Source organism: Festucalex cinctus, chromosome 17 (genome assembly GCF_051991245.1).
Source record: "Festucalex cinctus isolate MCC-2025b chromosome 17, RoL_Fcin_1.0, whole genome shotgun sequence".
Taxonomy (NCBI): Eukaryota; Metazoa; Chordata; class Actinopteri; order Syngnathiformes; family Syngnathidae; genus Festucalex; species Festucalex cinctus.
In genome coordinates this window covers 5,620,375-5,634,069 of record NC_135427.1, presented here as the reverse complement: position 1 = coordinate 5,634,069, position 13,695 = coordinate 5,620,375, and the positions used below count along the sequence as shown (strand labels likewise).

At 37.7% G+C, this 13,695-nt stretch overlaps 1 protein-coding gene across 1 annotated transcript in view; it reads left to right on the top strand.

Annotated features, from left to right (window-relative positions):
* Positions 1–13,695, top strand: part of LOC144004459 (uncharacterized) — a 63,083-nt gene that overhangs the window by 5,251 nt on the left and 44,137 nt on the right. The window contains exon 2 of the mRNA XM_077501620.1: positions 1,400–1,434. Within this exon, the coding sequence (XP_077357746.1) occupies positions 1,400–1,434 (35 nt within the window). The remainder of the gene's footprint in view (positions 1–1,399; positions 1,435–13,695) is intronic.

Below are 13,695 nucleotides of genomic sequence, written 5' to 3'. Positions count from 1 at the left end.
ATATACTTAATGAAAGACAACCCTACATTGATCAGTAGTTGAAACTGACAAAAGAATAATACATAAATGTACTAAAAATAAGTAGTTGAAATGTGTTATTTTGGTGGTCTAACGTTCATGTAAAAAAAAAAAAAAAAGAGAGCGAGAGGATAAATGCCACAAATGATGGTACCCTTTTAATATTTTATGACACAATCATTTGAAGGAATCACTGCAAATTAATTCAGTAACTGTCGATAAGACCTCTAGCATGACTTGGCGAGTATTTTCCCCCACTTCAGAATAGTTTGAACTCTTTACGTTATTGTGGCATTGTGAGGTTTTCTATCTGTAACAAAAAGATACAAACAAGATTGTCTCGGTGATTGTGTCTAAATTGACATATGTCATACGTCGCTAGCGTAGATGAACAATGGTATCATATTTGTGTAAGAAAATAGAGATTTTGTTAAAAAAAAAAAATTCCCCTCATCATACTTGATGATCTCTCACTGCACATGATTGTGAATCAGAGTCGTCCCAATACTTTTGCCCAGACGGTTTCCATCTCTTCTCAACGTCGCACCGTCGACTCCATTGTGGATTATTACCATGCTAATCTATTCCGATCGTAATTCACGGCACAGGATTCAACCCGAGACGGCTTGGCAAAGATGAATGTGACAATTTCCTGTCCGTTTGATTGAACAACGCTCGCTTGTATCTGACTCATGATACTGTCTTACGAGAGCTAAGCATGAATGAAGAGCGGTGACGGTAAACCCGCAAACAGCCTTTTTGCTCATCTCGATGTTTGAATAATCCTCACAGTTTGGATAGAATATTTTATCCCTTTCCACTAATGTGGATTTTTTTTTATTTTTTTATTTTTTTTTAAAGGCTTGGCTGTTTCTAATTTTAGGGCTGTGGAGACATTTAATAGTCCATCACATAATATAGTGTGTAATGTAAAACATCAGATTATTTTACCTGTTTGGTGAAATTGATCTTCAATTTTCACCACTATTCAAATGAAATGCAATTTTAAAGTCTAATTTTATTCCAGTTCATTTTTTTTAATCTATATGCTAATAATCACAGCAGCACTTTTTTTCAGAAAAATCACATAAAACTGATCACAGCCTGTGTTAATCCGACATGAATCATCCTTTGATCCAATATTGAATATCGACGGAGGTATAACGTTTTGGTTTGTGGTGCGATCATTCGCAGACGATGATTGCCAGGCAAAGTAAAGACCATAAATATAGTTTACGTGAAAATCAAAGCAGAAATGACTTTGGAGGGGTTGACTGATGTCCCACCAGGCAGAAATATTACACACAGCCTTCTATTAAATTCTAATGTTGTATTAACGTCTCAGCTATAACGTAATTTAACGGCAGTGCTTCTTTTCCAGTTCTGTGTTGATGAGCCATCCTCCAGCATCACATAGTAAGTGCATTTTTTTTTCTTCTAATTTATGGAATGTACCTCAAAATTGTTTTTTAAATGTTGTGCACGAGTAATACACATAAAAAAAACAAAAAAAAAACTCAAACTAATACTGAAACTAACTAAACTAAAACTAAGCATTTATTAAGAAACTAAAACTAATTTAAAAAAAAAAAAACCCTAACAGAACCATCCTGAAAAATAATTAAAACCAACTAAATAAAAAAAATTAAAAAAAATTCCAAAACTATAATAACCCTACTTGCCATATTACAAATAAATAGGTTTATATACCGGAGCATTTTTTCTAAATATGCAAAAGCACAAGTAAATTATTTGTACAATTTTTAGGACTAAACACAATTTTTCTTCATAACATTAAGTGGCCCTTGCGTCCTTCTGATTTTCTGGATGTGGCCCTCAAATGGAAAAGTTTGGACACCCCTGACATAAATGCTGTAATTATTGTATTGCTATATGCAGATTTTTTTTTTTCCCTAGGTGCATATTGTGCTCCCCTTTAAGAAACTTGGAACACTGAGTAGCGGACCACCAGTCTTCCTGTATTTTTTTTTTTAAATAATTAAATAAATTAATTTAAATTAATTAATGAGTTAAAAGTGCAATAGATCAGGTCTTCCATAAATGTTAAAAAATACTTTTCAATTCATGTGAACAGTAAATTTCAAATTCAATTTCAAAACGGTAAGATACAAATTTAAATTCCTTTAAAATTCACAATTCTTAGGAATTAATGGGGGGAAAAAAAGAGATTTAAATAATTGATTCATAGTTCTATGAATTGATATTGCGCTTGAAAAGGAAACTTGATTTTTTTTTTTTTTTTAAGAGTTGAGTTGAGTTAATTATTCTTTTTTTTTTTTTTTTTTTTAATAAACCCAGGAATAATCTACAGTCTTGCTACCATGGCAGCATCACTTTGTGGGCTGAATGGGACCTTTTGTTTGCCTGCATTGATTTCCTCTGGGCGGAACTGGCCCTTGCAAATGAACAGATGACTGCAATCCAAAACACTTACAGTCATTTAAAAGCAACTCAAGTTGTTAAAAGTGAGGAAAAGTGTTTGCTTTTAGTAGGATCAATCCAGGATGTGACATTAAAAAAAATGTAAACAACCCCAAACTTAGCAGAAGCTCAGTTGTCGAGTAAACGTACTTTAGTGAAATGACAGTAATGCAAAACTTAGAATCGAACTCCGTGAATGACTCACGCGCGCAATTTTCATCCTCTTGGACGGAAATCGAGCTCGATATACTGCCAATGAAAATGTATTGACGCCAAGAGAAAACTCCATCCATTCATCATCTTTACTCTTGTCGAATCGCCGTATTGCATACTTGAGCAAAGTCGGTCCATCAAAACGTCTACGCGGACGCCAATCTTTACATCCTTCCCCAGACGAGCCCTGACACAAAGATCGAGCCCCACATTTGACCCCAAGTGACAAGAATGTAACCTTTTTTTTTTGTTTTTTTTTTTGTTCTATGGATGTGAAGGGGAGCCGACGCATTTCTTTAATGACTGCTCAGCGATACATTAAGCAGCCGCTTCCATTCCTTGAGCAAATATGTTCCTTCGAAGAAAAAAGGTGGGCACAGCTTTTCATCGTGAGACCAAAGTGGCATTTATGACTCATTTTTAACGTTCTCGACGGGTCCCGATAAAAGCAAAAAATAGCACTTTTCTATGCTCGTGATTGATTGAATGTCAAATCGCCGGAAAAATACATATCTCCCATTTGTTACAGTGAGTCATTATTATAGCTATGGAATAAGTTCTTAAATGTGACGGTCGACTCGTTGTGGCGAGTATTTTCTATTTTTATGAAGAAGATTTTATTGGTGTGGCAGGATTGCAGCGTGACAGTCGGGACATATTCAAAGTAAGCTAATACCAAGCAATATAGCCTGTTATGGTAATTTCCTTCTCCTAGTTTATTATTACTTATAATGATACTAGAAGTTATCATTATTAAGATGCAGGCAAATTTCTAAAAGTCGGATCAGTGGAGTTGTCTAAACGGCCTCTATTTGGGATTTCAATCAAAAAGATTTGATTGTATTTTCTCTCATGAAGGCAGCACTTCATCACCAAGCCCGTATATATTACTGTTAGTGCTGTAACTATCGAATATTTTTTAGAATTGATGAATCTATCAATTGACGAATTGGATTAATTTTAATTTTGCATTGAAGTTATTACAAAAGCATTTTTCCTGATTACTGTTTATTAACTCATTTGCTCCCAATAACGTGTAAATACGTTTAAGTTTTAAGTGTCCCAAAGACGTATTTATACGTTTTTTTTGTTTGTTTTTTGTTTTTTGTTTTATGCTAGAGCATACAGAAGGCTTTGATGCAGCCTCTCGGTGGCAGAAATTGCAGTTATTACACAAACGGCCAGCAGGTGGCAGCAGAGAAAAGGAGATCAACCAGAGCCATGTAGAAAAAAGCTCAATTACTTACAATTTTAAATAGATTTGTGAAAACTGAGGAAACTTAGCTCTCTTCTAATGCTAATTGCTGCAAAACGGAAATGGATAGAAACATACTTTTTTTTTTTTTCCTGATGAAAGAAGAGACTTTAATCTTTCTTTTGATAGGTTCCATGCTTTTATAGCAATTGAACACAATATTCTGTGGGCCTTGCAAAATCAGTCAAAATCCAGTAAACCAGCCGGGAGCGAACGGGATTGCGAAATGTGAAAATGGCGGCGAGTGAATGAGTTAATATTAATAATAATACCCCCGTGACCCTTGTGAGGAATACGCGGTCAAGAAAATGGATGGATGGATGGATAATATTATTGTTATTTTTATTATTATTGTTGGTAATAATAATAATAATAATAATAATAATCATAGAGCCGCACGACTTGGCCACCAGCGGCAGTATAGTCCTTTTCATATAGATAGAAATAAAGAAGAGTTACACAACTACTGTAAGTTAGAATGCTACAGCAAGGTTAGTCATTTTTCGTAGCGGATAAAGAATATCTAACTCTGAGTAATTTTACATTGTCCGTCTCCAACATGTTCAATGCATCACTTAAAAGAGTTCCAATTCTATTCGTTAGTCCATCGATGGCATTTTTAAATGTTTGCTGGCATTAATCAAGCAGACGTTCGTATAAGGCAAAGTTGATTTAAACACGCAAAAGTGTAATTATTGCATTGACTTGCTTCTATTTCGTCATTTTTATCACACTATTGTTCTTGACCAGCTAGCATAGCCGCTAACACAGTATTATTACTTATTTCATATGAGCGATTATATTTGAAATATGTTTTTCGAATGCCTTGAATGAAATCCTATTAAATCTATTATATATTAAATATGTCTGTTAATTCTCCCCAGGCAGTCTCTCGTTCAAAAAACAAAACAAAAAAAACATAAACCGTCCTTCCATTTTAATCAAGAATCAAACCAACATTCATCGTTGACGTCGGTTGATCGCCCGTCTTCCACCCGTGTCATCTCCCTGTGTGTTCCCCCACGGGGGGGACCGAGCGACGGACTGGTTAGTACTCGGAAGCCCGGCACCCGCCTCCATTCCCCTCGCCGTCATCCTTGCCAAGGCCACGCTAATGCCTCGCAGTAACATGACTGGGACAAGCGCCATCATTCGTTCCATTCCTTTTTATTAAACCGCATTGTTATTAGCGTACGCTCGCCTGATGCCTTCCATATGGGATGTTACTAGCATCCTGAGGAAAGAGGCAAAAAGCGAGGGTTATTTTTTTGCTTCCGATGTTAGCGTTAGCTTAGTGTTAGGAGATGAGATCAGAATTTGACAAGCATTTTCCCCATTGCAGTAAACAACACGCTCATTTTTCCCCGCCTCTCACACTTTTGAGTCAAATACGTTCAAACGTCCCATTTTTGGGAGATTACGCAGATGACAAACGACTCGAAAGATGACGAAACGGTCTTTTCATTTACTTCCAAACAAATTTACAATGAGTCAGCACCAAAAGGATGACGGACGACGTGCGCGCAGAGAGGCGCAGTTCGTTCAACTTTCTGTATTATTAATTATGCCAATTTTGTAATTGTGGCGTGTAATAATTGAAATTGCTATTTGATTTCGATTAATTGCGCAGCATTGTTCTGAGTTATGAGTTAAGTATACTATAGTGTAGAGGCGAATTGTTCGCTGTTTCATTTGGTTCCTCCACCTCTTCGATTAATGGCTGACAGAAACTTGTTTTTTTTTTTTTACACGAGACAACAGCACGTTAAAAAAAGACTGCGCTGCTGCAGCCATCTTTTATTTCCTTCTTCAACAATGTACAGAATCGCACTTCTTCTTCGTGTACGATAACAACAATGAACTTGCGCCCCCTATCACAACATTCTATAAGTAATTCAATACAAAAATATACACAAAAAATGTCATTTGTTTTTCCATCAAAAATCAACTTAGAAAATATTCACATATTTAAATCAAATATATTGCCAAAAATATCAATATCTAAACTCAAATGGCATTCACTTTAAATCAACTGAAATGGCGCTTACAATAGTTATGTTTTATTGTATGTTTAGAACTGTACTATTTTTTTTATTTTTTTTAGTAATGTTCAGTATATATTTTTTCAGCACAAAATCTTATTGTATTACACATGTTACAGTTATACAATTATATAATTTTATATTGTTTTATAGAATACATTTTATTCATTTAATTTAAATTTTTAAACTTAATAATTAACTTTTTTTTTTTTACAGTTATTATACAATTTACTGATCTTATTGAAAGGATCTCATAAGTTTGAGTGAGGAATTGCTGTCACGACTGCGTATAACTTACAAGTCTGGTTCGGCTGATTTGCATAATTTCACATCGCCGTCATTTGACATTTCACCTCTGCTTGACATCTGTCTTGGAGGTCTCAACACCTTGAAGACCACCTCGCTTGCGTACTCCCTGCCGCCGGCACGCCGAACGACCGTCGAGCTTGTTTCCGACAAGCCCGTCGGCTTTAATGAAGCGACTTTGTCGAGCAGACGCGAGTCGTTGCTGGGTGGGTTAGTGGAGACCTACAGCATGGAGTGGAATCTAAACGGCTCCGTCAGGACAAGTGCGATGTCTATTAAGTGAAATTTCCTGACCTGGATGTCGGCCTTTCAACTCCTGCTCGTGATTGCTTACGTCTGTGGTGGAGGCAGACTTATACTTGGCTTGTTGACTGTCCAAAGTGGAGAATTTAACACGTGCTTCAACTTTTTTTTTTTTTTTTTTTTGGACTTGAAATTTGCTGTCTGCCATTAAACCTGCAGACATCTGCTATACTTGGATTAGAGGATTTGCCTCCTCCCGCTCTTTCTATCGGTCATTTATTTTGACCCTGGAGTCGTTTTCCCCTTCGCTGTCGGTGATGTCATCTCTGGACCACCAGAGTTGGACTTCTGTTCGTTCGCTCTGGCTATTTTTTTTTTTTTTTTTATGTAGGAGTGATTACCAGTAGTATGACTGGAAAAAGAAAAAATGCTACTGCTTTTTATTTTTATTTTTTTGCATGGTTATTTATACGGCCCGACTGATTATTGCCCTTCAAACGTCAGCCAAAACAATCAGCCAATTGGGTCAAGTGGTTGATTATTTCCCCCTTAAAACATTATAATCAAAGAAAACCGAAGTTTGCGACACTGTGAAAGTACCCTGAATGCACCATTTTGCTCGCGTAGCATTAGCAGCTAGCAAGTGTGTAGCGCATGTTATTCTGCTTTATTCTGTTGTCCCTAAGCGTCCTTTAAGCTGTTTAATGACACCGCAGTTGGAGTTAACCGTAAAACTAAACACACAACGTTAAGAATTACATCCACTTTATACTTAAATTCAAAACATGCTTCGTTTTTAAAACATCGCTAGCCTAACGCTAATGCTAAAAGTAGCGGGAGGATCCCATTCGAAATGCTAACCGGAAGTTAGCATCGACTTCGGGAGTGTTTTTCCTTCAAATAACAAACATTCAACTCAACTTTATTTATAAAGCACTTTAAAACAAGCATTGCTGTATACAAAGTGCTGTACATGGAACACAAATCAGTAATCTGTATTGTTTTGTTTTTTTTACTTTTCAAAAAATGCGTATCGTATTATTTCTTAGTAGCGCCTGATAAATGTGTAAATGGGGAGTCGTGTAATGCTGATATTAACAACATAGTCACCGTGTAATTGATTTCCCACAGCCCTCGGGGATGTCGGGCAGATCGATGCCGAGGTTGCGACGCGCTTGTTATAAAAAATGCCCAAGCAGGCGAGGATACATTTATGTAGTTAAAAAAAAAACAAAAAAAAAACATGCATGAACTCGCGCGCAGGTGCACGCACGGCTGCTCGCAAAATCACATACATCTGCTGACTATCCTCGTAATTGTTGCTCCCATCGATATCATATTACCCGTTCCTTTAGCTGCCTATTGATCAAGCCTACAGCTGCTGGTCATGCGCCGGTTACGATGCGCCTTATTACCTGAGCTCAGATTGGGGCTGGTTGAGTGTGCGTCTGAGTGATTATGATGCAGGCTGCACATTGATCCAAGAGACTGCAAAAGTGTTCCTGGTGCAGATGGACACCTTATGGCACGAGGGGAATGTTATGGTTTGGCTTTTATAGATTCAGGTTGCATCGGTATAGATTTTCAAAGGTCGGCGCTAAATGTGATGTTTTGGTGGCTTAAATTATCCAGTCAAATATCAATAACAATTTCAGTTATAATGCGCGTTCAATATTTTACTATGAAGTGTGTTGTAAATTTCAATTATTACAGCTGACATGAGGAGAAAACCGTGACAAATATGAGGACTTAGCGTCGATATAATAGTATTAACAAGCTGCTTATTACGAAAATCGAAGTCAACCTTAAACATTTCTTGACAATAATATATTATATGCGGCCCAATTAGTCTAAATACAGTATTCTGATTAATATTACATTTGTGGAATATGAGTTATGAAGTAAAATACAGCCATTTTTTATCCATCTCAGGGGGGCGGCCATTTTGCCATTCGCTGTCGACTGAAAATGACATCACAGTTGCTCGGGTCTCAGGGGACAACCAATCACAGCTCAGCTTTAGAAAACAGGTGAGCTGTGATTGGTCGTTGCCTGAGCCCTGAGCAACATTGATGTCATCCTCAGTCGACAGCAAGTGGCAAAATGGCCGACCCTGAGATGGATAAAAAACAACTTTTTGCTACTTTACTCATATTCCATTCAGACAATTTCAACCAGAATGCCAATTAACACATTCATTGCCAGACCAGCAAAAAAAAAAGAAGCATCATTTGACGTCTTTTTCCGTCAATGGCAGTGAATGAGTTAAAATCCTGATTATCGGATCATGTCCCTAAAGATTATCCTGACCGATTGGCTCAAGGTTTTGGAAATGTGGAAGTGATTTTTCGTTTCAATTCTGATCCGAAACAATCGCAAATGTTAAAAACATGTCCAATCATAAACCTAATACCGTGTTCTAGAGACAGTAGTTGAAGCACCAAAGTGGATTCTGGCTTGAATTCAACACAAAGTGTCTTTCAAAATAGACACTCATCTCCCCTCAAGGGAGAAACGGACCATCTTGTGTTTCAAAGTATGTAAAAGGAAAAAAAAAAAATCCCTTGATTCACGTCTGGAAACACTAAATCAGCGATCGACTCTTCCTTCCTGTATGTCCCCATCGTTTGATTTACTCATTCGATCGTGCACAAATTGTCTTCTCCACTTCCTCGCGACTTTGCACATGATAAGCGTGGCAAACATTTCTTATTTTATAGTAGGATGTTGTTTTGTTGTATGGGAGAATCTATTGGAAGCATGTGGGAAACTGGAACAGTTAGCGAAGGCTATGCTAAAATGCTAGCCTCAAAAATTCTTTATTCCTTATTACTGTATGTAAACTCATTACATTGTATTTACAATGAAGAGTTTGGGCAGGACTAGCTAGCAACTAGCTTTGTATTGGGGGAATGTGAGAAACTGGAACAGCTAGCGACGGCTATGCTAACATTCTAACCTAAACAAAAAAATCTTTATTTATTCCTTATTGCTGTACGTAAACACATTAAATTGTATCTACAATCAAAAGTTTGGGCAAGAATGTGGGCAATTAGCTTTCTATTGGGGACATGTGAGAAACTGGAACAGTTAGCGAAGGCTATGCTAACATGCTAACCTCACATTTATTCTTTATTTATTCCTTATTACTGTATGTAAACACATTAAATTGTTTCGTTTTAAGAAATGCTAGGTGTGAAATTAAGAAATTAAAATTAAATTATAATCTATAAAGCACTAAAAAGTAGAAAATTTGTCTTTTTTTTTGCTTTTTGGGATCTTTGTTGAAGAAGAAAAAAGTGACACTTGTTGTGTAAGTGTACTGTATGTAAAAGCCAAACACATGACAAGTCATTGTCACAGGGAACGTGAAAGTCTTCCCAAATATGACACAATATTTATTGATGGCAAAATAAAAATAGATTTGCAGCTTTTCCTCATTATGGTTTTGTGTTCGGCTCAAACCAAGCGTGGGTCCATCGATCTCAGCGCAACAGGGCAAATAAGTACAGGCTCATTATGGTTGAAAAACAATATGATAATTGTGGCAGATGAGCAGCGATTCTGACTACGTTGTCTGTGAATGCATATCATGCGTGATGTTTTTTTTTTTTTTTAACTGTTGATTTGAGACGCGCATGATGACCACATCTGTTTGCAGTTAGTCGAGGGATCTTCTATTTCAGCCCATGTGTTTCCTGTCACGGAGTGAAAGGAAAAGAAAGATGGAAAATGTGTGTGGCCAAGCAATTTCTATTTTTCTTGGGAATGTCTTGTCTCTTGTCTCCCGTCTAATATTCAGGTCTAACCTGGACCCTGGACTACGTACGCACTTCCCGCTTTTTCGCTAGCCCTAAATTCCGTCTAAATGCTTTTTTTTTTTTTGGATCCCGTGTTTTCGCACTCGTTCATCACACTCGTGTCTGTTTTACTTTCATTCGCTTGTTCGCGCCCTCTCCTGAAGAGACCGTAAATCTCGGTACGCTCCGCGCCGGTGATGAAAAACCGTAAATCTCCGACCTGTTTGCAGCCTTCTCGCTAAAACGTCCCGTTGCTAAAATAATGAAACTCGGGGAGGCGATGTGGACCTGTGTCAGGTCCCGGAGGGATGAGATGGGATATTGTTCCTATCTGTGGCTCCAATGAGGGAATTAAGTGTAGCCTGGCTCCCAGCGGTGCACAGGAAGAGGACATTGTCCAATCTACTGGGGGGCATTGCCGGAGATAATAAAGCTTGATGATATTTTCTCATGCTGACACATAATATTTGCTCAGACGGAACTACTGAAAGTCAGGGAGGACATGTGAGTCACCACAAGTCAACACTGACTAGAAGTTAACTTTGTTTTGCTAGTGATTCACTTCTACTCAGAGTGATTTCTCAATTTTTATAGTGTGGCCCTTTTGTAGCATTTAAATACAAAATGTGCTATTTAAATAATTGTGGGAATGCTAAAGCATTCCCACATGTTATTGTGATTTTTATTCTCCACACGCGTAACAACTCCCACATAATACTTCCAGTTTACATTGTTCAAATTTCAAGTAGCTTCAAAAATTCACACCTCCCGTGTGATTCCACATTACTTACAGTATTTGCATAATTAAACATTCAATAACAACTTTTACCCATTCATTTTCAATGGGACAGATATTGAACTTTTCCTAAGCGTCACTTTCCACGCCCACTTCCATACTTATCACTTATCATCATTAACAGTGCTCGGTGGCACAGGTTATAATTTCATAATTAATCTCTCAATTTACTTCATAAGAACTCCACATGCATTCAAATTTTAGCATTCACCTTTCAGCATTCAGCTTTCAGCATTCCCACGCAATTTCTACAGAAATTGCACTTAGTGTAGTTACTCATTGATTTTGATTCTGTTGAGGGTTTTCCAGGTTCACACACGAAAAAAAAAAAAAAAAATATTTATTATTTTTTTTTATTTAAATCGTATCTTGAGCTTCATATTGTGATATTGTATCGTGAAGTTTGGATATCGTTACATCCCTAGTAATCACCCATGCCTAGTTCAAATGTATTTCATCATACTTAGAAGTTAATTTACACTGAACTTCACTTAAGAAAATAAACTACACATGAAAAGTAAAAAAAAAAAAAAAAAGTACTGTACATGAAAAGTCAAAAATTCACTACTGTTATTAACGCTGTTATCATACTGATTGTAGTTCACATTTTAAATGGTTTTATTTATATTTAATTCAATTAATTTAGCGTTCGGGGCAGCACACTTACCACTACTGGAACCCGTACCACACTTTAAGAGTCACTGAGTTAAGCAAACAACAAAGTTCAAACTCAAAGTCAATTTTTCATTCATTATATTCCATGTAATACTACTATAATGACAACACTAAGAAAATGTGGCGGTGAATTCTGTTTTCTTGGTATTATGCAGTATAATATTTCTATTGAAGTGTTTTTGATGGAACCAGATATATATATTTTGGAGTTGCAGTATTTCTCTTCCCGTATTAAACGTTGAGGTCTGCCTAAAAGTCTTGACTGAAACCTTCCGTTTGCTTTCTACGATTTACCGTGTTCTCAATTTGAACTAATCGCCCTGGCTCGATATTAAAGCTCCTCATTGTCCAAAGAACTTGCTGTGCACTTGCTGTGAACTTTAAAAGGGGGGTCAAAGTTCATCCGTAGAGATCTACCAGCGAGGTCAGCTTCATTAGGTGTTAGTGATCCTCCCTGAGGGCAAGTTGTCGGCAGCCGACTCAGCCCTTTTTTTTTTTTTTTTTTTTTTTTTTACATATTAGGTGACAACCTGTTTGCAAAGCATCAATAACATATTGAAGCCATTCTTCAAATCAGCTTCTCTGTTCTGTCCGCCTGGCCGCTTTCCCCTCCTTTCCCTGAAATGTAAATTAACCGAACCGCCAAACACGTCGGAGCCGAATCCCCGCTCCAAACTGGCTCCGGCGCGCGCTGCAATCAACGAGCGGGCCCGTTCATTTAACAAGCTGTCAGCGGGAGAGCGCTCGAACGGAAAATAGAATATACAAGCATTCAGCGCGGGGATTTGGACGCAGTCCCGCTAATTATTGTATCATACGAGTCTCCGGCGCTGCCTTGATCTGCCAGGTTGGAGAGGGAAACGCGGGTGCAAATCTTCGACCCTTCGCGGGCGGGATTTCGCGAAAAAGTAAACCGGTTTGAAACCAATTAAAATTGGGTTCGTTCGAGTGGAGCGGGGGACGCGTAATGAAACCAATCTCATGCCGTGTAATTTGCGAGCCGTTCAGGAGCGAATAGACGGCGGCGGGATTGAGGGATTAAAGTTTGATTCCGATTCCACTTTGTGAGCTCAGTTGGAAGCTATGCATCGCCTTTCGAATGAGAGTTTGAGCCGGTGACTCAAGAACCTTCCATTACCGTATCGACGACGCGGATACACGCTGTCGCGCGTGTTCGCCAGCAATCCCGTCATGACGGGGCAATTGTTTCAATCTGTACCTTCGCCCAAATATTCGCCTTCCAGAGGGTTTATCCTTTTAAATGAGATGATTTGAGCGTGCGCGGCGGAATGCGAGCAGCAACAACCGAATTTAGAAAACAGAAAAGGAGCTTTAGATTGTGGCTTTAAGAGGAAGGGTGGGCAAACTTCTGTGCGCAAAAGCCACGTTTCATTTTTAATATCGAGAACATAAAATTAATGAATGATCAAATAGCGAAAAACACCTGATTCCTAACACTATAGTACTCAATAAAAGCACTCAGCAAATAACTATAGAAAATAGAACATTTATTATTCATTTATTTTTTATTTATTTACTTATTTTCTTTTGAATTATTTCTTATAAGAAAGGTATTGGACATTGTGAAATGCATAAACATTCATGTCTGAGGGAGTGACATCATTTTTTTTTTTTTTTTTTTTTAGCAGGTTGAGACTCATATGCCCATAAACACTAATGGAAGGAGAAATTTGCATTTTTAAATGCAGTCACTATTTTTAGTTTGTATCAGCTAAAAAAAAAAAAAAGTGAGGTGAGCATAAGGGATGGGGCAGGTGAGGTGTCACGATAGGCGACCCCTCGTGGTGGAATGCTTCGAGACCTTTGACCTGTTGGGCAGGCTACTGGGGCTGATGGTGACCTCTAAAGAGGGTGGCCAGCGTCGGAATGGAAAAATGGTGTGCA